Below are 25,644 nucleotides of genomic sequence, written 5' to 3'. Positions count from 1 at the left end.
ACAGCGTATCATTCAAGCCTAAGGACAACTTCACAAATAAACTTTACACACACTAAAAGTTCTATGAGCAGTTGATGGACTATTCCTCTCGACTGCATCTTCATAAAATCTCATTAACACCAGTTATCATTATTCCAAGGTGCTGTATTCATAGATGAATAAAGTGTGACTTTCTAAAGGATATGTGTCTCATTGAACTGAACAGAAAGTGTGAGAGGGGCGTGTGTGTTGAATAAGACAGAGATTGGAAAAGGAATCACATATTTTTATTGGAAAGTGTCAGAGACCACGAACCCGTCACAATAACGTATGCAAAGTAGATCACATAATGAAGTTTGAGGTTTGACTATAAATTCACTACAGAGAGCCGAAGCCAATCCACTTCTCTTCTTCTTTTTTTTTTTTTTTTTTTTTTAAACCCTAGAGTCTGGCACGCAATAATTTAATGTATCACTCCAAAATCATATTTCCTGCAGGATGAAATTCATAAGCAGGGCGCACATCGGACTTCCTGTTCTACCTGCAGATTAAAAAGACACAGATACCGGTGGGCGCCAGATTGAGTTCCCTGAATGAAACAGGAATAAAAATCCTATCTGCGCTGTGCTGTGGAGCACAATTAGTTATTTAACAAGCATTTGGAAGAGCGCTCTGATACTCAAGATGATAAAACTCGTGCACCATCTTTAATGCAATAATAAGGCATTTCAATAAATGCATCACATTTTCTAGATTTATGCTACTTCAAAATGCTTCCTGCTTCTATTGTGTGTAGGAACAGCAGTGAGGTGTGAGCCAACTTCTGAAGTAAGTTTAGCACACTGAGCTACAGTACATCTATACCAGTCATACAAGTGCACAACGTCCTTTCTATGGGATTTGCAGCACTGAAATAAGTTAAATATCAGAAGATCAAAAACTACAGCATGACTTCATTATTAGGATATTGCACACGTGTAACAAATAGCCTTTCCTGGAATCTACTCATGCCCGATTCAAGGTAAGTTATGACAGAGATTTCAGTGTGTTTCCTAGTTAGATTTGCTTGTTAAAAAAAAGAAGAAAAAAAAATGAAGGGGGAAAGAAAAAAGAAAGAAACATGCTTCACTCTGAGCACCATTAACATGGAGGAGCTTGGGTATTGCTTCTGTTTTTTTGGATAAAGGACAGGAGAGTGCTATCCGCAACAAAAGGCGCAAGACGTTGTACAAGGCTATGGGTTCAATGCACAGAGTAAACACTGTAGCTTCATGCCTGACAGGCTTGTCAGTGAATCATAGATACAAACAGTAACCAACAAGTTCACTTTGGAATCGCATATTACAGTAACACAGGGCTGTGGATTTGGCAAGAGAGCGTGGGTCTATATGCCGACACTGACACCGAGGACGTGCAAAGCAGATTATGGACAACTAAACCAGCAACATATTAGGAATACCGTATATATATCCTGATTCTGTGGCGAACACATCCAATTCACACAAATCTGAAGGATTCATAAACCTTTTAAGTGCAGTCGCAAAAAAAAACTCCTGTAAACGCGGAGCAAGGCAAAGTAACAGAACGACAAAATCTGGAAGTATGTAGGCTGGCCGTGAACTGAAAGCATCGAAGGTAGGAGGCAGGGGCATCGATCGCATTGTGTCAGGCTTCCAGACGACACCTCAGGTCCTGTTTTAAGACAGCTGATAGACCGCACATGTAATGTGGCAGGCATGAATGTGATATGTTTCCTTCCTTGATAAGAAATACTCAAAATATGACTAAAAGGATAATAAAAAGAATAAAAAAAAAAAAACCACACAGCCTTTTCCGAGCTCCACTCTCAAATGGTGGGAAAGACACTGAATCCCAAAAACAGGTCACTTAATCAGGCCACGACATCATATATACATATCATATTCTACAAACTGTCATTTTAATTGTTCTCCAACAGCTTTACGAGTAATGTTCGCAAAGCAGGATTTGCTACATGAAAAGAGCAGCCACTCAACAGCAACTAAACAACAGTGACGTGAACAGCAGCCCGCAGATGTGGAGTCAAATATATATTTCTACACAGGGAGGGCTAAGAAAGAAAGGTTTAGCACAGAATTGTCACAATTCACAATCCATGCTGGGTAAATGGGAGTCACATACAGAAGGCTTTATGGCCTCGCACACGCCAGCAAAGTCGCCAAACCCAGGGACGAAGAAGGCCTGCAGCTGCATGTCAGAGTACATAAATCTGTTCTCACCAGTGTTAATAGCCGCATTCTCAAAAGCAACGCAAACCGCGATAATTAAGAATGTGTTTCACACCCTCTGGCTCATGTGTTTGAAAGCAGTGAAATGCACATCACTCGAAATGTTTCTCAGGGTGAAGACGCCGGCGTGTCCGAGGCCGTGGGTTACAGTGTGCGTGCGTGCGTGCGGCGCCGTATGTACATGGAGGGATTCTGATGTGTCTCCGGTGAGCATCACTTCTCCTGCAGCAGGGCGGGGATGTTGATGTTCCAGCCGATGGCCTGCCGGTCGAAGCCGCAGGTGAACAGGTTGCACGTCTGGTTCTCCTCGTTCCACGCAGTACAGCACACCATCCGCCTGTGACCCTGCACAAACACACACACACACGCACGCATTTTTCACAGTCGGGTTCTTCCCGGTGAGACACGCTCCTCGTTGCCCGCTCTGTTCCGTCCTTACCATCCTGTTGCTGCGCGGAAGCCTGGCCAGCCTCACTCCGCTCATGTCGAACAGTCGGACTTGTCGATTGTCGTGTGGCAGAGCGATGATCCTCTGGTTGGCGGAGACACTTATCCTGAAAGATCAGAAAGAGTCACAGTCTGAAGCGGGGACAGATTGAAGATGAGGGTCAACGTGAAGGTTCTGCAGTTACCCTCATCTGCAGAAGTGAGACCTGGCAGGTGCAGCCCTCCGTTCACCTACCTGTTCACAGCCGAGTCGGTGCGGATGGTTGCTATAGGCGACCTCATGTTCCTCAAATCCCACACTTTGACTGTGCGGTCGTCACTTCCAGAGACCACATTGTCGCCCACCGTGAAGACGGCGGAAGTCACCGTGCTGCAAAGCAAACATCAAACAAAATGTTACTCCCGTGTTTTCCGCTCGTCATCCTGTTTGGGAGTTTTCCACAACTGCAGCAGGTGCAGAGAAAGGGCGCCTCCGAAGGCTGCTCGAGTCAAAGACTTTTATGTTTCAGATAGAAGTTTCCGTGCTTCCAGAAGAAAATTAAGGAAAGGAAGAAAGTTTTACGAGTCAAAACTTATTTATAGCAGCTCTCTCCCACAGACGGTGCTACTGTTGCTCACACACCAGAAGGATGAGACACATCCACACATATCAAAGTGATATGTCAATACACCGAGCCTTCATCAGGTACAACATCTGAGAGGTAACGTGTGCTTTTCTTGATTTATAATGCGCGTTCTCCACTTTAAAACATTACAGAGTATCACCTTCCCACTTGAGGAAAGAAAAGGGTTGGCATGATCTCACTCGCACTCAGCTCTTGTCACATAGAAGTAGTTGTCAGGACAACGCGATGACTTGAAAGCGTTCACACTCTCAAACGCGTTTGAGCCGTCAGGAGGCTGTGAAAGACAATTTCCGCTTTGGTCTCCGCAGCTTGCACAGCTTTACATTTACTCTCATGCACCGTGAGCAGCTCGTTTCATGATCATGTTGAATGAGGAAGCAAAGTTGAGCCGCTTGAAGAATGTGATTAGACTAACTCTGGGGAGACAAACACAGCAGAACTTTCTAAACAAACCTTTATCTTTTGTCTGACACTCTCCCTCAGCCCCATGAGCAGAGTACCCGTTCACTTACTATCACTGAGTAACAGTAACATTAGCCAACTTTTGCTTGAGCTCCTTTAAAAAAAAATTATATATATATATCTTCAGGTTTGCTGTCAATCCACTTTTGTGAGATGTGGTGACATCTAGTGGCTTAAACTGCTAACTGCAACTAACTGTTACAAATAATGTCTAAAATTATTATTTTTGATTATCCAGTATTTTACTCTGTTTTATTTGTGCTTTCATATAACGTATCTAAAACAAAGATTGTTTGAATTGATATGGCATGATGCTAACAGGCATGTTCCTGATATGCTAGCACTAAAGGCCAAGCCTAACCACTCATTTACCACACTTTATAAATGCGTGTCAGTTGCACTCTCACTTTCATTCCTGTTAAAAAAAGAAGAAAAACTGGATGCAGTTTCTGGATGGAAATGATTAAAGCGAAGGCCTGAGCGGCGTCCCCTCACACACACACACACACACACACACACACACACCCTCACATACAGACTGCACTGTCTTGGGTTCTACATCTAGCCTTTCCAGAGAAAACTGTCCTCCCCCTTAATTCAAACTGACATGGCATTAAGGGCTAATTAGCGGACCAAACTTTGTCCTATTAGAGAGGCCGAGGCTCAAGGAAACTGCTGCGTGGTAACAGGCACCTTCTGACTTTGCAGGGTACAGCCCACCTGGGAATACAAGAGGCGCAGCGAGAGAAGGAGAGAGGGAAAGACAGGAGGTGTGCTAGGTGGGAGGTGTGTGTGGAGCGTAATCAGACAAGGTAATTGATTATAAGGTTGATTAAGGTTAAAAGGTTTTCAGAATGGTGTGAGGAGGGAGAGGAGGATTCGGCGGTACTTATTGCTCTGCTAACGTCTCTGACAGCCAAGGTCAAGACTCCATCAAACCAGTGAATTGGGGAGCTGGAAAAGACTAAAGGAAATGATGGGACCTCTCTTTAGCCTGGAGAAGACACGTAGCCATTTTTGACCATGTGCCAAAGCGAGAGCCAGTTTAGAGCTCGTTTAAATTCTCTTAAGAGCTAGTCTCGTTTCTCACAGGCAGAAAGCCTCCACAGCGCCACGTCATTACTTCTCCTCACACAATAGTGGTGATACTTCACATCCTTCTTCAGGCCATTCTCTGTTTCCATGTTTTTCTCTCCAAGAGGAGCTGCTAACTGCGAATAAGAGGCATGGTGGAACTGAAAGAAGGGATAGGAAGTCATCTACCAAAGGCATATTTTACTTTATCTTTTGATTAGTGTTTAGATTTGAGCAGAAAATCTGTAACAGAAACTTCAGGGAAAAATTCTTGGAGCATGTCCGCATAATTAGCTGAAGGACAACTATACAGGCAACAAGGAAATGTGGGCAATCAACAAACTTCTCACAGTTTTTTATTCATTCGTAAACTCCAGTATTTGTTCTGACGAACGGAGGATTTGAGTGGCTGGGAAATCTTAGTCACTAAGTATTTAAGACGAAAGCCTGAAAAGGTCAAACATAAACAAACCTGTTCAGGTGCAGACTGGGTGCTTTTAGAGCTCTTCTTATTTCTCCTGTGCTGCAGTAAAACCACAGTCACTGAGAACCTGGGAAGCGCTGCTGTATTCCCCCTGAGACAGGATGTCAATCTGCATTCAGACACACACTTACTCTCACACACACACACACAAACTTGCATTTCTATCAAGCGCAATCAAAACAGCTGCGGAAGCCGCCGATGGCAGGAGAGACAAACGTGACATGGCATCCTGTTTGTAGAGCAAGTCCGCTGTCATTTCTCGTTTGCTGTCGGCCGTTTTGGTAGCTCGCGCGTAGTTGTCATTACACTGCAATTATGGCGGGGCAGTGGGATGGAGGGTGGATGCTGCACTTTTAGCTGCTGAGGTTCGCTGTCAGGGAGCGTTAACTGTAATTGCTGGTGAAGACAGTGGAAACGAGAGGCTTTCTTCCCTCCAGCTCGCAACCTCTTCTGCCAGTTACACTATTCTCACTCTCCTATCCTCCGCCGCTTCCACATGAATGACGGCGCAATCATGGCAGTCATTTGCAACGCGTTGCCGTATCGGAGCTTCGTGGAAAGCGAAGAGAGAGATGTTCACCAAAAAAGTGGAGAAAGCGCGAGGAAGAGTGTTTGTGTTCAGGTGAGGGTTGAAGCGAGATTTAAAGAATCAACTTTAATCAAGCAGAACTCCTTTCCTCTAAATAAATAGACTTAAACAGTAAACTGACATATTTTGACAATCATCTTCATCAAAAGTAACAGGGCTTCAGCTGTTCTTCTGCTTCCAAATATAAATAACTGTTTTTTCTTGTCTTCTAAAACAAAAAATAGACTTGTAACTTTTGATTGTGGGAGTCCAGAACAGAAGACTTTTCAGACTTCTTTCTCTGTGGAACCAGCTGCTCGTCTGGGTCCAAAATGCTGAAAAGTTACCTTTTGGTTGAGAGGTGGAAGAAAAGTGGATCGGGATAACAGTTTATACATTTTGCGATCGCCACTCACACACGTCCTTTTTAAAAAGTGACACAGTGTTTGGTGCTGCTGGAGTATATTTTATGGATGCATTTTAAACAACGGCACCCAGAATTTAAACACCCGTGGGCCTTTTTTTTTTTTGAGGAGCTAAAAGATTATCTCAGCACTGGGTGTTTTGCATTTCCACCGAGATCTAAGGCAGAGAGCAGATTAGGCAAATTAAGTCTTTTAACGTGTGCTGCACCAAACCAGGAAGTGTACCTCAGCCCCGTTCACCAAAAGTCTGTTAATGCTCAACATCTCCACAGGAAGTGGATATTGCCGAGAGTCGCATATTTCTCGTCACAGTCTGAGCTCTTTATCCAAATATTTTGCACGCCGTGTCCTCTCAGCTCACCGAAGCTGCATTAAATGTCGCGTTTTGCGAACAGTAACAACTATTCTTGCCCTGCGACTTCAAAAGGCTCATCGGAAAAGGTTCCTGGAGACCAAATGCAACTCGTGTTTTCAGGCAATTTTAACAATTTCGGACCAACTTCTCAGAAAAAATTCCAAATGACGACAAGAGTTGCGATAATTGGTCCAACGGTTGTTCAAGCAGGAGAACCAACAGTAAACACATGAGTTCAACTGCAGCTTAACAGCAAACTAACAGTTTTCTCTGCAGAGAAAAAAAAGTCTGTTTGTTGCTTTTAAAGCATCACACACAGGCGGGAGGGAAGAGGCCACTTGGGGAGGACATAAGGATGGAGGAAAGAAGGGGAAAGGAGGAGGGCTGTTGTTAACTGTGAAACACTGGTGCTTAATCTCATTACAGCAATTGTCTATGGGAGAGAATTAGAGTGGGATCTGCAGGAATTATACATGTCGGGGTTGTACATAATGAGCTCTACGTAATCCCCCTGCTTGCAATCAAAGGCTGCCAGAGAGAACCAGCCAGCGCTCTCTCTCTCTCTCACACACACACACACGCGCACGCACACACACACACACAAACACACATTCACACTACTCCTTTTAAAGAGCGCCGCCATTGAAAACTACAGACAAGCCTGAAAGTCGTCGTTTTGAAATGAGCGGCTGCAACTGAGTGTTAACAGCGAGCGAAGTGCCGAATAACACAGAGTGGGGGGGGATTAATTTAGGGACGGACAGATAAATGAAGAGGAGAGCGTGGGACAAAGAGGCGTGGGAAGAGGCCGCCAGAGGAGAAAGAGGAGCAAACTGTCGAAGTGAGGAGAAGCGCTTAATGGGAATGAACGAGAGGAAAGTGGAGGATTTGGCTCAGAGCAACAGGCTCTGTAGTTTAATGGTAAAAAGTCAAAGAAAAAATTAATCACAGTGGATGAAGAGGCTACAGCACCACCCTGTGGGCAAAATAAACACTGCACCAACAACCTCTGAAATGAATCATTGGTGTGTTAATTAGATGTAAATGATTACAAAAGATGCGCTTACAGAGCATCTTTTAACCTCATCTTGGTTCTACGAGGCATTTTATAAAATGGAACTCACCAATTCACACACACACACACACACACACACACACTCAGACACAGAGACACAGAGGGGGGGCAGGCAGCAAGACAGACTCACTCGGTGTGTCCCTGGAAGACGTTGACAGAGTGGATGGACGGGTCTCTGAAGTCCCACAGTCTAAAGGTGGTGTCTCTGGAGGAGGTGACCACCAGCCGCTGGGTGGGGTGGGTGCAGCAGTGAGTCAGCTCCTGGTCATGGCCTGAGGACACACACACACACACACTTATTAGTATAATATTCAACTGTTTCCATTTGTTTTATATTTAAATAAAGATTAGAAAATTTAAAAAAAATAAACAGTAGTTTAAACAATAGTTTACAGTGTGATGCATCCCAAACACCTACTGATTTCAGCAGAGAGCAGAACATGTATTTTCACACTATCATTAACTATCATTGAGTGAACGAGCATGTTTGGTCATTTTATCTCGTGCAAAAAGCCAAAGCATTACATTTGGAGAATGGAATCAGGAAGTAGTGTGCATCCACTGAAGCTGCTTATTTCATTCCACCCCACACATGAACATGGTTGGTAGATGCACATTTCATTATATGAATAAATGAGAGAATATAAATACTAGTTAGTGAGCTGCTAAGATGCTGGTGTGTAAGTTCACATTTTGTTCACTCTTTGTTTCCAGCGTTTATGCTCAATTAAGTTACGTGGCTGACGCCTCAGCTTCCTATTTAGCATTCACAAGAGCCGTATTAATACTCTGCTGGATGGTATTTATGACTTTTTGTGATTTAAAACCAAGTAGGTCAAACAGTGGTTCATATTTTGGTTTAATTCGGGAGAAAAAAAAAACTGCTACAGGGAATACAAAACCAACTTCCAAAACCAACCATCATCCACGTACCAGTGAGGGTGTGAACCAGTTCAGAAGTCTCCACCTCATACAGGTTGGCAGCCCGATCCCAGGAAGCTGTGACCACTTGTCGGCCTCCTACTAACCAATCAGCTGCAATCACTACGCCCTGGTGGCTCTTTAGGGTTGCAGTCGCAACGCGGACTGTGGGCACCTCGCAAGGACCCTCTCCGTCCACCTCGCCTTCCTCTCTGTCTGACGAGTCCTGGTCATCATCACACGGAGCCTGTAGAGTTCACAATACCTCAGCTGCTGCGCACGGAATAAACCGACAGCTCAGCTCCGTTTGGGCGATTTATTTCTTATTGAAAATAAAGTGTTACGTTTAGCAAATGTAATCAATCCTTTTTCGCTGGTTTTAGAAACCCTGGGAAAGGGATGGAGCGAAGCTACTCACACTGACATCTGGTGGTGGCTGAGGGGCAGGAAGCTGCACCATGTAGCGCCAGATGTGGGCCGTCTGGTCCCCAGAGGCTGCGGGTAAAAAACAAAAAAAAAGCACGTCAAAACGCAACACATTCACATCTACACGCTGCTGGAAGGAACAGAAAAAAACCTGTTGACACAGATGATGTGGTCAGTCCGACAAATTAAACAAACTCTCTTTCAAACGCATACCTGTGAGGGCCATCTGCTCGGTGGGGTGGAATTTGATGGAGTTGACTGTAGCAAAGAGAACAGTGATGAGTTAAAGTCTCATCAAATATTCAGGTCATCCAATAAGACGTGAGCAAATGTGGACAATGTTGACTCTTGGGATAAAATACACACTGGTTCACATACAAACCCGTCTTCTTATCATAAAGCGATATGACTTGGCATGACAAACTTAACATATTGTCAGTCCGTCCATCAGCTTTTTGAAAACGACTGTGTGCTTTAACTTATGAGAGCTTAACAGCAACATTCAATGCTGCCCAGATTCATTACCTGATCCTGCATGGCCAGCGTACCTCAGCAGACATTTCCCAGTTTCTATGCTCCACAACAGAGCTGAGTGATCTGTCAGGAGGGAGCACAGGTGTCGTCAGTCACATTTTTATAGTAATCAGCCAACGGTTTGTTGTAATAATGCAGTGGATACACAAAGAAGACCAACTAATCTGGCTATTGTTGGTAAGAAACATCCAGAATTGGATTCAAATAAGTTTAGTCTCTTCCTTAAAAATGAATATTACATGAGAGTCAGTTTGGATAAACATTAGCTCTAAAACACTCCCAGCACACAGCAGACGCCATCCATCATCAGAACCCTGCTCTCATGTTTTGGCTAATTGCTCCACAGTTAATCTGACAGGGACATAATGATGTGAATATCGCTTGCAGCACCTTCAGGTCTTTGCTGATTTTCTTATTTGATACCACCACGGTCCCGTGATGCATGGTGTAAACAACAAAGCCACTGACTGATTCTTTTTTGTAGTCTATAAAATGATTTGGCGTACCGGCAGAGGCGGTGCCAAGCACCACGGGCTGTGTTCGGGTGACGCTGAGGTCCCAGATCCCGTCCCGGTGGCCCATGTACTCCCTGAGCAGCTGACACAAAGCCCGGGAGCCTGCGGTGGCCTTGAAACTGGAGACAATCTGCAGATGGAGGGGAGGGAGGTGGGTGTGATAGAGAGAAAATACGTGAGGAACGGAACGAGTTTGGATCCTGGTTCTGAAACTCCGAACTGCACTCGGTGTAGCTAAATTATGAAGGTTTACAGTAACAGCAGGTGCACCAGAAAAGTGCCAGAATCATATTTATTACTCTAATTTAATACTAGAACATGCGCTACTTAACTTTTAGCACCCATGCAATCCACTGCTACACATTTAGTGCCGTGAAAAGTGGGTTTGGTGCTGATTAAACTGAGAGCAGGCCACACAAACATGCTGCACACTTAAAATCCTCTCTGCCACACAGAATAGCAGATATAACACAGCTTGGTGTGTTGGATGCAGAGCCTGTATCACAAAGCCTTCATTGGTCACGGGTCAACTTTACTGCCGTCTCGGCGCGGTTCTGCCGCACAGCTCCACGCCTCCGCAGTATGTTAACTTTAGAAGATCAGATCAGAGCCTGGAGACAGACTGAGAAGTCTGTGGGCTTCACAGCTGCCGGGTCATGACAGAAGAGAAGGTTCGAAATGACGTGCGAAATAACCGAAAAGCTGCAGAACTGTTTCATTTTGCTTTCCGTAATTACGTCTCATTTCTTTTGCACAATCATCTGCTCACTCCAGGTTTAGAACACAAAAGATCATTCACCGTACATTACAACGCCAACTCCAAAAAATAAGAATGATTTGCAATTCTCATGAACCAATATTTACTCACAACGGAACATAGTAATGATAGAAATAGTTAAAAGTGAGAAATTTGACTGTTTCGTGACAAATTTTAGCTCTTTTATAAATGTGACGATGGTACTAAAAAATAAACATGTAGGACATGTTGCTGATGACTCTAATCGGCCACATGTCAGTAACATGACTGCGAGTTAAAACAAGAGCGCCTCAGAGGGGCAGAGTCTCTCTGAAGTGAAGATGGGTTCAGCAATCTGCAAAAGAACTGGGCCAACAGAATAGTGTTCCTCAAAATAAACTGCGAAGACTTCAAAAATCCCATCATATCACACAGTAAATATTAACATCCAAACATTTCTCCGTGTGCAAGACACAGAGATAAAAACAAGTATTCGACGTGTATGATCTCAGGTGGTTGGGCTTAGAAAAACAGCCATGGGTTTGTTTCAGGAACAACTTCAGAAATCAGTGTCTCCATCTGGAAAGAGGAAGCCGTGTGTGAACACCATCCAGAAACACTGCCATCCTCTGTGGGCCAAATCTCACTTAAAACAGACTGAAGAGAAAATGGACATCGCTCAGCTTACTATCAGCACTCACTGCAAAAGCCTCCATCAACTTGCACATCTGGATGTTGAAAGACATATACAGCTTTCCAATCAACATGTGCTCCTATCCAGATGTCTTTTTCAAACAAGGCCTTGTATATTTCTGCAAGAAAACACTAAACCGCAGTACTACATCTATTACAACAGCATGGCTTCATAAGTAGAAGAGTCTGGGAGCACCTGAAAACGTTTCGCTCATTGTGATGTGCAAAATACAACAAAGAAGACTCGGGACTGTTGAGCAGCTGGAATCCTCTATCAGACACGAGTGGGACAACATTTCTCTCCCAAAGTTCCAGCAGCTGGTCTCCTCAGTTCCCAGAAGTTTACAGACTGTTGCTAAGAGAAGAGGGGATGCTGCACTAAAAATGAGCCGATGGTCTCATTTCACATTTGAAATGTCCTCCATGTTCTTCTGTGAATAAAATACTGGTTTAATAATAATCCTGAAACTTGCATCTATTTTAAGCGAAGCCACCTGCTTTGTGACACAGGCTCTCAAAGTGTTAACCAGTTCCAGCTAAGTGTGTACCCGCTTCGGCCAAGAGGTTTTGAGCTGTCTAAAAATACCTGGTGGTCTGGTTGCACATGGCCTTTAGTGCTGCAGGCTCCCACATAGGCAAACCCATGAGGAAAGCAGGATTTTACCTGTCACACAGCAGCGCATGCTGCAGCAAGCTGACAGATGACCACAGCGATAAGCCTGCATCCTCGCTCGTTATTACATACAGCGACAGAGCATCTGGATCAAATGTGTCAGGCGGCGTTAATGCACCAACACTGAGTCCTGAGTGTTTACCGTAAAGCTCACGTTGCACCACAATAGAATCTTAAAATGTTTCCAGTCATTAGAACACAATGAGCAACGAGAAAAGTAGCCCATTATGGTCGAGTTAACCTAAAAGTACACTGAGGCGAGAGTTAGTGCCCATCATTAGTTTCCTTTCAGTCTTTGCTCAGGTTTCTTAGCCAGCTGATAGGTTAGCTGAGAATGACTAAGCAGCTGCATCTGTCAGGAGGTTAATCTATGAGGTCCTCCCTTGATCCCGTGTGTCCTCTTCTGTAACTTTTAAAGCAGAAATGGGCTGTGTTCCCTTCTTCTAACAGCTCAGACTTTGGCTGCATTCAGACGGTTTATTTTCTGTAAATAATACCACGGGGAGAACATTTCAAGAAGGCGACAGGATAATATTTCATTTAATATATTGTTGTTAATATTGGTCCTACGCAAAAGGTTACACAAAATACACAGGACTTAAAGTGGGAGATTAGCTTAGCGTGGCATAAAGACTGGCTCAGACAAAGTTCTTTAATAAAACAAATCAGCTTAATGGCATATTTACAGCCTACTAACGCTTAGAAATATTGATCTTTGTTTATTCTGTACAAAAACTACACAACTTTATGGGCGTGGGGGTCATGTGCCAGACTCTTTCTTTTAGTAATGAAAAAATATGTGGATTTCTTTTCATTTCCCATCTTTTTTTGCAATATATTTGAACGTGATACATATGATTAAAAAAAAAAAGAAGCTTTCTTCGAAAATGAAAAGTCTTATCCGACATGTGGGACTTTGTGTCCTCTCTGTAATGTCATCAGAACAACATCTGAAGACACATGCAACACTTATCAATAAGAAATGGAAGAAGGTGTCTTTCAGGCAAACAGTCAACATCCATTCATCCGAGGTAACTCAGAGAGATCTCACAAATTTGACCAATGTGCCAAGATAAAGCCTTTTCTGCCCAAAAGGAACTTTTTGGAACAATGTTCTGAGGACAGAGAAACAAGAAGAGTTCAAAGAAGACATGTTGCAGACCAAAGGAAGCGTTCCAGGAGACGAACATCTAACTGTGAAGTACGATCGGAGGAATGTTATGGTTTAGACAGCCTGCTGCCGCTAACTGAACAACACATTCTGCATATATATATATATGTATACATATAACGTTCAGGAAACTGTCCAAAGTTGGAAGCTGAACCAGAATGTGGACCTTTCAACAAGATACCGTGAAGTGAAGCAGTACAAGCTTGTGACGCCAAAGGTGCCGATTCTTTTCACATAAAAAAAAACAAAAAAACTCTCGATCATATCGCTGGATAAATGGTTCAAAAAAGCATTCATTACTGTGGTGTTGTTCAAGTACAAAAACTATCTCTCGGCACTGCGTCAAAGGAGGCCAATTATTTTTTTTCACATATAGAATGTCCAAAAAGTCAGCGTTTTCCATGGGATGCACTTATTTTTATCACCTGACTGTGTCTGGATGAAGTTTCCCACCAGCAGAAACTCTATAGGGTTACTGGTTCTGGCACATGACCCCCTGCTTAACAGCAGCCAGAGGGTGGATTTTTGCCTAATTCAAAGTCTCTTTACTCAGCCAAGCCAAGCAGCTGTTGAATTGAGTTCAGTACGAACGCGAGTCCTCTTCTCATACAGCCCAATTCTCTACAAAAAAAAACTATTTTCTCGAAAACTGGGACTACATTCGAGGAACCATCTTGAGAACAAATTCCCAGCTGACTTTAGCAAGCCTGTCCCGTAACGGGGGAAATATTAAGCATTTTCCTTTTTTGCAAACAGCTGATGAAAAGTGATGTAAGATGTTGCCAAAGTTTTGGCGGTTTGATATCGCAACCAAAAGTGTATTTTTACCTAATTCAATATTTGCAGCCATTCGCCCTTTTTGTTTTTGTTTTCACCCCTTTTTCTTCCACGGGTGCAGAGACTAGGACAAGACGAGGAGTCAAGGTAAGACTGAAGTAAAGAGGAGCCTCAGCCCACAGCCGTGGCCCACAATGCTTAGTGACAAACAGAGCATTCGGGACGTTACCCATGAATCTCCGCCCCACAACTCCCATGAGGCCACACTGAAGTTGCGAGCTCCGCCTAATTTGCCCTGGAAAGTGTACGAGCGCTACCTCGGCAAAAAGATTAAAGAGGAAGAAGTCACTGTTGTGGTAAATGATCACAGTCACACAGCATCTTTTACAATGACACAACCTTTCTTGTTGTCCCACTCAGAGGAAGTGAAAGAGCCTTTCCTTCCTCTCACTGAGCAACACGGGGAGTTTTCAACAAGTCTGAGTTCCAACACCTCAAATATTTACTCACAAGAGGAGATCCTCTGAGTTCTATTGAACAGACTAACATAGCTGGTGCCAAGTACCTTGCTGGTGGAGGCTTTGTAGGTCGTCTTCAGCTTCTGTGACAGCTGGCTGGTGCTGTGGCTGGCTGTGTGACAGAGACACAAACAATGAATAAAATCCACCACTGAGTGACAAGGTCTGCGGCTGGTTTCAATGCGGCAGTAATAGAGTGTTGACACTTAAAATCGTGCACACGCACACCTCTGTGATATAAAAACCTTGTTTCTAGCCATCAGCTGTCAGTACTGACAGCACAGCTGCCACTGAAGTTTAGTGTATATGCAGAGAAACCATCAAAAGGAGAGTTAAAAAGAAAAAAAAAAAAGCTGTCACGTTTGGTGAGCTCAACCTGAAAAAAAGGCCTGAAAACTACTCTGACTGTAACACAATGTTTAATCCAAAATGTGTCCCGTCTGGTGATTTAAACGGAATGCAGTGATTTGCAAATTTCATGATTCAATTCGTCTAATTAAAAGCAAAATATTCCTCAAACTGTTTCTTTTTAATAACACGTTTCCAGCCAAACTTTTTTTTATCTAATATTCCATATTAAACCATAAAATGTCTCACGTTCAACATATGACATGTTAAAATCATTTATATAATATTGATTTATGAGATTTACAAATCACAGCAATGTGTTTTTTATATATATTTTACACACTGTCTAAACTTTTTGGAACTGACACAAGCTCCGTTAACAGGGTTAAACAGTGGTTAAAAAAAATACTCTTTTTCTGATGAATCTGTCTCATATCATCAAAATGCCGCTCAGGTGAATTAAAACATTTAATTAAGACAAATAAAATAAAAAAATAATAACATTAATTAATCAATTAAAAAAATAAAATCGCTGCTGTTCGTTTCATTCAGCTTATTATAATGTTCGGAGCCGTGCCCACTGTTAAACTAAACGTGCATGTGACCAGAGACCTTGTTAATAAGAAGGACTCAGAGGATTGTGGAGGAAACACTGAACCTTTTGCTTTCAGGGCTCCCTTGGTGGGGTCTCCGCCCTCGACCGCCTGTCCATCTCCGGTCAGACGCTCGTTCAGGGAATCGATTTCTCGGCGCACTGCAATGTTAGCACAGTGACAAGGTGTCGATGATCAAATACGGCCTGTCCTCTGGAGCCACCTGGCTGGTGAATCAACACCTGAAGCTCGACACAGTGAGTACATGCTCGCTTACTCACACTCAAGGTTTTCAATGTAGAGGTTTTCAAACTCCCGTTCGATCTGGCCGAACAGGTCAAGGAGATTATTCCGCAATGCGAGGGGCAGCTTGGAGTCCTGGACACACAACACATGAATAAACTTAATGGTAAACTGATAGGTTGAAGAATAAAATACAGGGAGCAGGAACTGGGATATTTTACCACCTTTTTTTTATCGTAATATATCCAAACAAAACAGTTTTACAATGACAAACAGGTGTCTAATAAACTATACAACAACTACTGGAAGAAAAGTTCATGACTCATAAAATAAACACTACTTCAGCAGAGTGCAAGTGGTGATCTCTTGCCAAACGGCCTCTGTGTTGACTTGATGTGATCAAAAACCAACCGCCACAACGGCAGCTTGATTGTTAGCAACACAGCTACGACCTACAAACAATCCTTACCTCCATCGTGAACTCCTACCAGAGCCTGGTTATCAGCTGACCACCAGTCTCCACCAGACTAACACACAGGGACATGCAAAAGTTGCCATGAATACAAAGATCTGCCACATCTGACGGTTCTGTCTTCAGAGCTGCTGCTTTGCTTCCAAACCATCTCAAAGACCAGAGAGCCAAAGGTCTGCTTTTCTTTGCTTTTTCTCCTGAGACACGTGCTCAAAGCCAACAGGTTCTCACAGAGACATTAGCAGCCCAACCATTCAGTCGGCACCACATGTTAACGCCCCCCCCCCCCCCCCCCCCCCCCGCCCCTTAAAAAAATAGGGGTCAATTAGGAAATAACAGGCAGCCCTTATGAATTCAAAGCTTCTTAGTTTTGGTCCTTAAACCTGCGGTGAACTTTTGCTCAATAATGACAGCTTTAAAAGAAGAATAAAATGCGCTCTGTTCTACATGGGCTCATAAAGCTGTCTGTGTATGTGGAACTTGTGCTGTGGGGGGGGGTGAGACTAGGTGCATAAACAGAGCCAGCATGTGTTGGCAAAAGAGAAAAAGGACTGTTGAAAAGACTCATCAGACCTGGACAAGCAGCCCATATTAAAACTTGATGAGACTACAGACCGGTGCAAGCTGAGCTCCAGTGTTAGTGGCTAAGAATTCAAGGTCAAGAAGAGAAAGTAAAAGCTAAGGGACACCTGTCGTCAAACTAGGACTGGCCAGAAATCCAGTACCCCATTTCTGATGTTAATAAAACGATTACAACACAGCATGACAGATAACCGCCGTCCCCTTTGCACACAAACTATGATCTTGCTCGGCAGAATAAACATGATGATACAATCTAAAACAGCCCCAAACAGGCTCACCCTGCAGCCAACTCCCCAAAAGTCAATGACTTTTGATCAAACAGAAACGCTTTCTATCAGCTCAGCAGCATAGAAGTGTGAAGGTGTTGTAACGGGTCTCATGAAAAAGCTTAAAATGGATCGATCGGAGCTTTAATTCAGATAACCTGGTCTGGAGGAAGTTAATCACCAACCCGATGGAGGCTTGGAGAATTCTTTTTGTTTTCAATCAAAGAAATCAGTAACCAAAGTGAACGTCCACACCACACGGCTCATTAACTTTTATAGAACCGAGATGACACAGATACTCTGACAGCAGCGGCTTTCTTCCCAATTGAGATCCCACAGCAGCCTAGCAAAAAGAATCACCCGTTCTCAGGGGGAGAGAAACAGATTGTCAATGGAGCAGTGGCTGTTGCATAACCAGTAAGAAAATTGAAGCAATGCAGTTTAACTGGCTGGTACTGTGCTCTCATTACTGACAGAAGCAGGCTCACGCCGTAACAGACTGACGATCAAATCTAATGTCAACAAATAACAACCTTCCTCACGTTTCTGAACCTGTTTTTACATGTGTTTTAGCCTAAAAGTGAATCAAAAAAGAAAGTCATTGTCAGCCCTCACCTGTCCCTCCAGCATGTCTCCTCTTAGAATGCCCGGCGGCCGCTCCTCTGTGCTGTTGGTGCGCCGGATGGACAAACTGTGAGCCTTGCGCTTCTGCTTCGGGTGACGTGCAGCTGAAGCGGAGCCGCTGCTGCTTCCGCCCTCCACAGGCATCCCTCCTGCCTTTGTGTGTATGGCCCTGCCCCCCCCACCCCCACCCCCCCGGTTCACAACCTACCTGAAAACCAGGTAAACAAAGGCCACACTGGCTGGTTGGCGTGGGTCAGGCCTGTCAGTTCTCACCACCTGCCTGCAGATTCAAAAAAGAAAGAAGAAGGGAAGCAAGGCAAGTTTACAGCTCAAGAAGAAAGGGCTGAAGACAAAAGCGGGTTGCCTTCCCAGCAGATATCCAAACTAATGCCAACAGACACTAATATTATCAGTTAGGGTGCATTTATTCAAAACTCCATTTAAAGACAGCAAAAAAATATGAAATATACTTAAAAATGTAGAATTTTTTCCAAATAAAGATGCTTTTCTTAGTTAACTTTATCAATTTACCTATGAGGTCTGACTCAAAAGAAATTCAATCGCATGGCCAAAACATAAATAAACTCAACTGTTTTTTTGTGAAAGCTGTTGGCCAAACAGTCTGACCCCAGTGTGGGATACTGCAGGATGTTAACAGCAGTTTTAACAAAATGGTCCTTCCAAAGTAATCCGTTCATTTTGATTAATGTTTCATAATCTATGGGTTTTGGGGTTTATTTTTTTTTTTTTTTTTAAGCAGTATCTGAAAATGTGCCAGGTTCCAAAACTTCGAGTTGGTACTATGCATGCTTAAATCTTCATCATGTCACGGGTCACAGAATTAGATGTTACACCTGTAAAGTTTAGTACTCTATATTATTTTCCACGTTACACAGGACGTGATTGGGGTCATATAGGTCCGTGCTGCTGCCGTTAAATCTTAACCATATCAGCAACTGGTCCTTGTATCATAAAGTAATTTAGTTAGAATTATGAAAACAGAAAGCGAATGTAGCACGCGCGAGAAAACGCATCCTATACATTAATTTCACGCACATTGATTTATTCTGTGCAAATTAACAAGGTAAATGTACTCTTTGACACTTTCTTTGCAAATCTGATATATCATAAACAAGCGTTTAACCCACCACTGTCACTGCCTCGCTGAATTCATTGCTTGCTCGCGGGGAATACTGAAAACGAATTTAGCTACAAGTTAGCACGGCTAGCTGCCACATATCACCTTCATAGCGGCAATCTGACGTTCACTCTTCACACAACAGCTAAGAGAGTTTGGTGGAACCTATCCTACCTTGTAAACATGCAAGCTTATCAATGTAATCCCATCATAATGACTTTGGCAATGGATGGTGACAGCGAACTCCAAGTATTCCCAAATAAAAAAATTTTAGTCCAAATTTTGACACATCACGCATTTGCGCATACTTCCGTATTACGCAATTCGTGTTTGCGCTTTCTAAGCCAATGGGTGATTACGCCGCGGATGGGGCAGCGAATGGAAATCTGTTATGTCAGAAGCCCGGAACGAAGGCTCGACCATCGGATTCCACTCTGAAATGTCGTCGTAAACAAAGGCTTAGTACGTTCAAAGACGTGTTTGGTCTCCCAGCTGTTTAGCACATATTTTGTAAGTAACTGAGCGTTTTATCGGTGTATCTGCATGTTGTGTATGTGACGGACAGTGCATACTTATGTCCGGTTGTTAAAGGCCTGAGTGGTGCGTGCTGCTCTGTGCAGTGGTCTGATGGCGTGTTGACAGTCAGTGTAAACAGAAAAACACGGAGTGGCATTTGGAACGGGACAATGAAAGCGCCACTGAACCCCCATGCATCAGTTGAATTTCTTAGAATATGCAAGAGTATAGATTGCTGGGACTGCCATTAAGTTGGATGCAGTTCTTCCTCTATCGGATCAGTTTAAGGAAAATACATGATTTTTTTTTTTTTTTTTAGTAACTGTGACATTCTTAAGTTTCAAGAATGAATTATATCTGAGAAAAATCAACTACAACTGTCACAAGGATGTTCCCACAGAATTATTTGTTTGGAGCTACCCAAATCCTCTTGTTGGCCATCTTTGCAATCTTCTCCATTGTCGACAGTAATGCTGTCAGACCCGGGAAAGACCCGTGTTTTAAGTGTTTTCACTTAAAGGTACACAATGAAGGAGATTTCACGTTTGAATATCAACCAGGGCCTGTTTTTTGTTGTGTTTGCATGTTCCTCTGGTGAACTCCACCTTCCTCCCACAGTCAAATACATTTTCTAAAATCCACAAAGAGTTTGGTGAGGACATGCCGAAGGCCTATGGACAGAAGTGCATAAACATCCCTAGACGCAGAAGAAGAAAAAGTCCTTGGTGTGGGTTGTAGTGATATTTAGTGGCAGCTTGGCAGATTGCAACCAACTACAAATCCCCCACGCCTCGCCCTCCATGTTCATGAGAAAAGATAATGTGGAAGGCCTCCGTCTGAAGGTTTGTGAAACACGGTGCTGCCATCTACCATTCTGCGATCACGAGAACAAGACAAATCTTATTCTTCAGCAGTCCTGCACTAATGAGGACACAGTTGTGACTAATGTCATACATTTCTGCCAGCAGATGCTCCTAAATGTTACCGAGTGAAACTTTGAATTGGGGGAAAGTTAAATTTTGGGTTAAAGTCTGGGTGGATAATGTGTGTACGGAGTGTTTTAAGTGTTAAATGGCACAAAATGATATATTCATGTCTTAGAGAACAGATCATTAAGTGAACTGTCCATGAACAGAGAAGAGGGAGGTGTGTGTGTGTGTGTGTGTGTGTGTGTGTGTGTGTGTGTGTGTGTGTGTGTGTGTGTGTGTGTGTGTGTGTGTGTGTGTGTGTGTGTGTGTGTGTGTGTGTGTGTGTGTGTGTGTGTGTGTGTGTGTGTGTGTGTGTGTGTGTGTGTGTGTGTGTGTGTGTGTGTCCTTGAACGTCGAGTTCCTTCAGGGTCTGTTTGTTTTCTTTCAAGAAGTCACAGTCCTTGAACAAAGTTATTAGGCCAAAGTGACAAATGAAAAGAGAAACTGTGTTTAGTTGCTTCCGTCCTTCTGAAATCCGAATGCAAATAAGATCTGGGGGGTACCGAGGGGGGTACTCGTTATTTTATGATAAGAAACAAAGCTTTCCAACTGCTGTGCAAGACTTTATCTGGTGTCTTTGTTGTTGTTTTTTTTATTATTGGTTATCAACACAAAGACAAATGTATCTTTTTGATACATTGGGGCCTTCAGAAAGTAGCACAGTGAATCTCAACATTACAGCCTCTGGGTTCCAGAGGAGAAGTTTATCTGAGAAACTTGTCCTTGAATCCAAATATTAGCCATGTCCACGATCCTTGTGCACGTAGGTATCAGATGATGGATGTAGTGTAAATGCTGCACCTTTGAAAATATTGGACTATGTGTTGGGGAATTTTTGTTGGCTTTTCTTTTTTAAAAGCATTTCTTTCATTGATTTAATGGTAAACTAATCAAACTGCAGGTTGCAGATTTATGATTTATCTCTCGTCCAGTCTTTACGGGACCAGCAAAGTATGTGAGGGAGGCTTTAATGGGCTGAAATCGTGTGCTTCTGAATCTTGACATTAACATATAATAAATACCTGTTGCTTTCGTTCTTTGGTTTCCCCTCAGGCAGTTGTCTCTTTAACTGTTAACATCTGATTCGTGGCCAAACTAAGTTAAAGCCTTTTGCTTAAAGTACAAAAGAACGGAGAAACTGATCCTGGTGTGGTTTTGCAGTCAGGTGAACTTGTTCTCACATCTTGCCTCAGTACACATCATTATCCTGTTCTCGTGGAGTAATAATGTGTTAAATCCATACGCTACATGTGCTGGTATACTCCCCCTTGAGCCCGTCTGGCGCTATCACCCCATTCCTTCTTGGCGTCTCCTCTCCGTTTTTTACCGACAGCCTGCTCGTCAGTCCTCGTGATTGGTTTTCCGTTGAGGTCAGGCCATGGTCCCAGCATTGTGGGCGGTGCTCCGGATGGTATCCCGTGAGGGAGCCGCTGTGCTGAAATCAAACGTACCCAACAGCTGCAGAGCAGCTCCTCCGAGGATCCTGTCCGCGTGCCCAGGTGCTGCTATCTTCTGCAGAGCTATATCCAGGTAAGCTAGCTCCGCGAGGGTGTCTGAAAGCACCCGAGTGCTTCGTGTTTAAGGCGAGCGAGAAGATACGCCCGTTGCCTTTAAGTAGGAAGCACAGTTGTTTGTGTCTTCTACTGATAGCAGAGCATGTTTGTGCCTGTGGTCTGTACTCAAACAGTCCTCACAAAGTCCCAATAAAGTCTAGCCCAACTCTGCTTCAAGAGGTTTTCCGTTAGATGAAGCTCTGCGTGTTGGTTGAGGTCAGCTTCTTACCTTTAACTTAGTATCTCAAAGCCTGGATATTGTCGCCTGTATGGCTTACAGAATAAGCTGGGCTTTTAAATGAAGTTTCTGTCTGCCTGGAATGTAACTTTGACGTTTAAGTATCAGTGTCCGAAGTAATAGGGACAGACAAACATGAAATAAGTATTCAGAAGGTTCCAGCTTTTCAGATATAATTGATGTCAACATACTGATTTACATGATATACTCGTACATTAAAAGTCTCAAGGTTTAGTTTTTTGGTTGATACTGTCATGTCTAACAGATTGTTCAATCATTTCTGAAGTTGTCATCCAAGGTAAAACCATAAGAGCTCTGCTTAGGAAGGTATTAAACCATCAAATAAGTGCATTTAGGTAGGTTTGAGGGTAGAAGTTAATTCCTGAAACTCTAAATAACCATTTGTTGCCTGCCTCGCTGTCCTCCCGCTCCACAGTGAGGTGAGACGCCTGCAGTCCACAGCCAGGATGCCCGAGATAACCACAGATCACCTGGACGAGAAGCAGGTGCAGCTGCTGTCAGAGATGTGCATCCTCATCGACGACGGCGACCGCAAGATCGGAGCGGACACCAAGAAGAACTGCCATCTCAACTCGAACATCGATAAAGGTTCGTGTCTGCCACGTCCAGGCGCCCGTTCGCAGTGCTTCACCGAGGCGTCTTTAAATGGCCTTCCCTGTCTCACCAGGTTTATTGCACAGAGCTTTCAGCGTCTTCATTTTCAACAGCGAAGAGAAGCTGCTCCTCCAACAGAGGTCTGACGCCAAAATCACCTTCCCAGGTCCGCATCACAACACTCGGAGCGCCGCCATCACATGTCGCAAAGCAGCGGCGCTGAGCAGCATTCCTCGGTACATTTTTTAAGAATTGTTTTGTGTGTTTGTGCGCAGGCTGTTACACAAACACATGCTGCAGCCATCCTTTACACACAGACAGTGAGCTGGAGGAGAAGGATGCTATAGGGGTGAGGAGGGCCGCTCAGAGAAGACTCGAAGCTGAGCTGGGGATCCCTCTGGAGCAGGTATTGTCACTGCCGGCTTTTTGCAGTTCAGGTTTTAAGATGAAGCACAGGTTAAAAAAAGAAAATGGGATAAAGAGAGCGCTCGCGCACCTTAACAAACCGTTGCACCTGTCAGGAAACGTGGCCCCAACAAGAGAGCTGTCAGTGGAAACTACCCAAAGGATCAAAAATATGGTTGTTTTTCCTGCTGCGTCTTAAGATTTTGAGCAAGTGCAGTCGAGACGGGTGAGGCTGTGAAAAGGAAACGTAGTTTTCTGGACAGAAAAGTCACAGTGAGATGCCTAAAAGATACTGCACAATAAAGAAGGAATCACTGGAATTTTACACCCTTTTTTTCTGTCGATCATAAGGAGGCTGGGTGATGCAGAGCTCATCTTTTTTTCAGGACTATGCATCTTGCCGCAGAGCAAAGAGTGTTAAAACATTTAATAAGGAAACGCACATCAGCTCAACGTGTTGCTCTTTTTCTCTTTAGGATTACATCATTCTACTTATCTAAAAAAAGTGATATTGTTCAGCTATTAAATTACGCCGTTTTGTGTCATATTAGTTTTTTTTTTAATATATTTTTTCAAAATAAAAAAGCTGACTGAACCTCCAAGTGTGGCGATTCAGTCGTTTTAGCCTGGGATTGTATGACGTGTGTTAAAGCCTCGCCTCCAGTGCTCAGTGGAAGAGGATTATTGAGGATTGAGTTGTCTTTACTTGCATCTGATCTCTACTGCCTTCTCGCTCATCAGGTGACCCCAGAAGAAATGACGTACCTGACAAGAATCCACTACAAGGCCCAATCGGACGGTGTTTGGGGAGAACATGAGATCGACTACATCCTCTTCATGCAGAAGGTAGTGCTGTAACGTCTCTGACTTCGCAGTGGCCCACAAATGTATTGCAGAACAAGATTATTTAGTTTAGTCTGTTTTACTACAGCGTTGTCTTTTTCTTGCCTCTCCGCAGGACGTGGACCTGAGTCCGGATCCTAATGAAATCAAAAGCCACTGCTATGTGAGCAAAGAGGAGCTGAAAGCGATGCTGGAGAAGGCCAAGCGCAAAGAGCTGGAGATCACACCCTGGTTCAGCCTCATCGCAGACACTTTCCTCTTCAAGTGGTGGGACAACCTGCACGACCTCAAGCAGTTCATGGACCACAGCAACATCCACCGCATGTAACCACAACCTGGATCAGGCTCCGTCTCTAATCGTGATGAAACCGGATCGGTCGGCCGTCGGAGACTCGATGAGCACCCGTCGGGTTTTTTGTATGACAGAGAAAGCATGGAATGTTTTAGTCTCGCTGCTCGTAGGAGGCGAGGCTGTGCTTTCATCTTCACTGTAGATCACAGCTGCGCTCGTAGACAGAGGCATCATTGAGTCCGTTTGACTGGCAGACTTCTAACATTTGAGTTTATTAGATGTAAAAGGGCACCGTTATTGACAGCTCCACAGAATGAAGCTTATTTTTGTATTTAAAAAGAAAAACCTGTGGTCTCCGGGCCGAGGTGGGTCACTTTCACCTCCTACAGTGAAACTTCTGAAACTGTGTCTTTGTACCTTTTACACAATAAAATGTTAGATTGTGGCCGTTGGTAGTGAATGTTTTTTTCCCTCCCAAGGCTTTGCAACTTTTTCAAGGCTGACAAAGTCAATGAGACGGTACTTCCGGAAAAGATGAGCGCATTCGTGCTGGTGGAAATGGGATTTTTCTCACTTTTTTGCAGCCTTTTCGCAGAAGGAAAATACAGACATTCAAGTTGTATCAACAGACGTTAACGTAGCTATCTCCATATTATCCATATCAACATGATTTGGTCCAAATACTGTTTTAAGTCTATGTTCGGGAACCACCTCTCCAGTAGGTGGCAGCAGTGGCTTTTGTTGTTAAAATATTTTAAAGTATCGTCAGCTCCAGGCTCAGACAACATTCAGTTTTCTGCTCGATAAAGTCCGGACGGCCTGGAGACACTTCTGGAACTGCATAAGATGTTCAGAACATCCTAACGTGTCCGTTCAACAGAATGTTGGCATTCATCTCTGGGAGAAATGAAAGCTCACACACATTTGGAGGAGCCCTGTGATGTTTTTGGTAAACGTTAAAGGACTTTCAAACAATTCAAAAAGAATCTGAGGCGTTTTATTTGCAAGCTCAATGGCACATTTCCTGTTTCTGATGAAGTACAAAGCAGCTGGAATGCAACATGATACATCAGATACAAGAAACAAATGGAAAAGCTTACGGCAAACGCACATATTTCAATCATCGGTACGTTATTTAGTTTTTCGAGAGCTAGCTTGTTAAATACTGCACTTTCCTGTATCCAGAAAACTTGAGAAATACGTTGTTTGATAATCTATATGT

General features: G+C 43.6%; 2 protein-coding genes across 4 annotated transcripts; one reads left to right on the top strand and one right to left on the bottom strand.

Moving 5' to 3' along the window:
* Positions 1–249: 249 nt before the first annotated feature.
* Positions 250–19,585, bottom strand: LOC140284302 (WD repeat-containing protein 37-like). 3 transcript variants are annotated; one of them, XM_072378144.1, is made up of 15 exons: positions 19,167–19,385; positions 19,003–19,047; positions 17,846–18,134; positions 15,949–16,045; positions 15,733–15,828; positions 14,774–14,838; positions 10,150–10,288; positions 9,635–9,706; positions 9,323–9,367; positions 9,102–9,178; positions 8,696–8,930; positions 7,893–8,034; positions 2,929–3,063; positions 2,686–2,800; positions 250–2,591 (listed from the first exon to the last, which is right to left on the bottom strand). In XM_072378144.1, exons 3-15 carry the CDS (start codon positions 17,996–17,998, stop codon positions 2,460–2,462), a joined length of 1,503 nt encoding a protein of 500 aa, XP_072234245.1. In that variant the 5' UTR covers positions 17,999–18,134; positions 19,003–19,047; positions 19,167–19,385; the 3' UTR covers positions 250–2,459. The 3 variants fall into 3 exon arrangements, with proteins under 3 accessions (XP_072234245.1, XP_072234247.1, XP_072234246.1); XM_072378146.1 differs by lacking the exons at positions 19,003–19,047; positions 19,167–19,385 and adding an exon at positions 19,565–19,585; XM_072378145.1 differs by lacking the exon at positions 19,003–19,047.
* On the top strand, positions 19,408–25,509 carry idi1 (isopentenyl-diphosphate delta isomerase 1). The gene is made up of 7 exons (XM_072378147.1): positions 19,408–19,502; positions 21,810–22,006; positions 22,704–22,876; positions 22,956–23,048; positions 23,158–23,288; positions 24,029–24,133; positions 24,246–25,509. The coding sequence occupies exons 2-7, from the start codon at positions 21,855–21,857 to the stop codon at positions 24,456–24,458; spliced, it is 867 nt and encodes a 288-aa protein (XP_072234248.1). The 5' UTR covers positions 19,408–19,502; positions 21,810–21,854; the 3' UTR covers positions 24,459–25,509.
* The last annotated feature ends 135 nt before the right edge of the window (positions 25,510–25,644 follow it).

Source organism: Leuresthes tenuis, unplaced genomic scaffold (genome assembly GCF_036924035.1).
Source record: "Leuresthes tenuis unplaced genomic scaffold, fLeuTen1.0.hap1 SCAF_24, whole genome shotgun sequence".
In the NCBI taxonomy this organism is placed as follows: Eukaryota; Metazoa; Chordata; class Actinopteri; order Atheriniformes; family Atherinopsidae; genus Leuresthes; species Leuresthes tenuis.
Note: the sequence above shows the minus strand (reverse complement) of the source record. Positions and strands in the feature narration are given on the sequence as shown.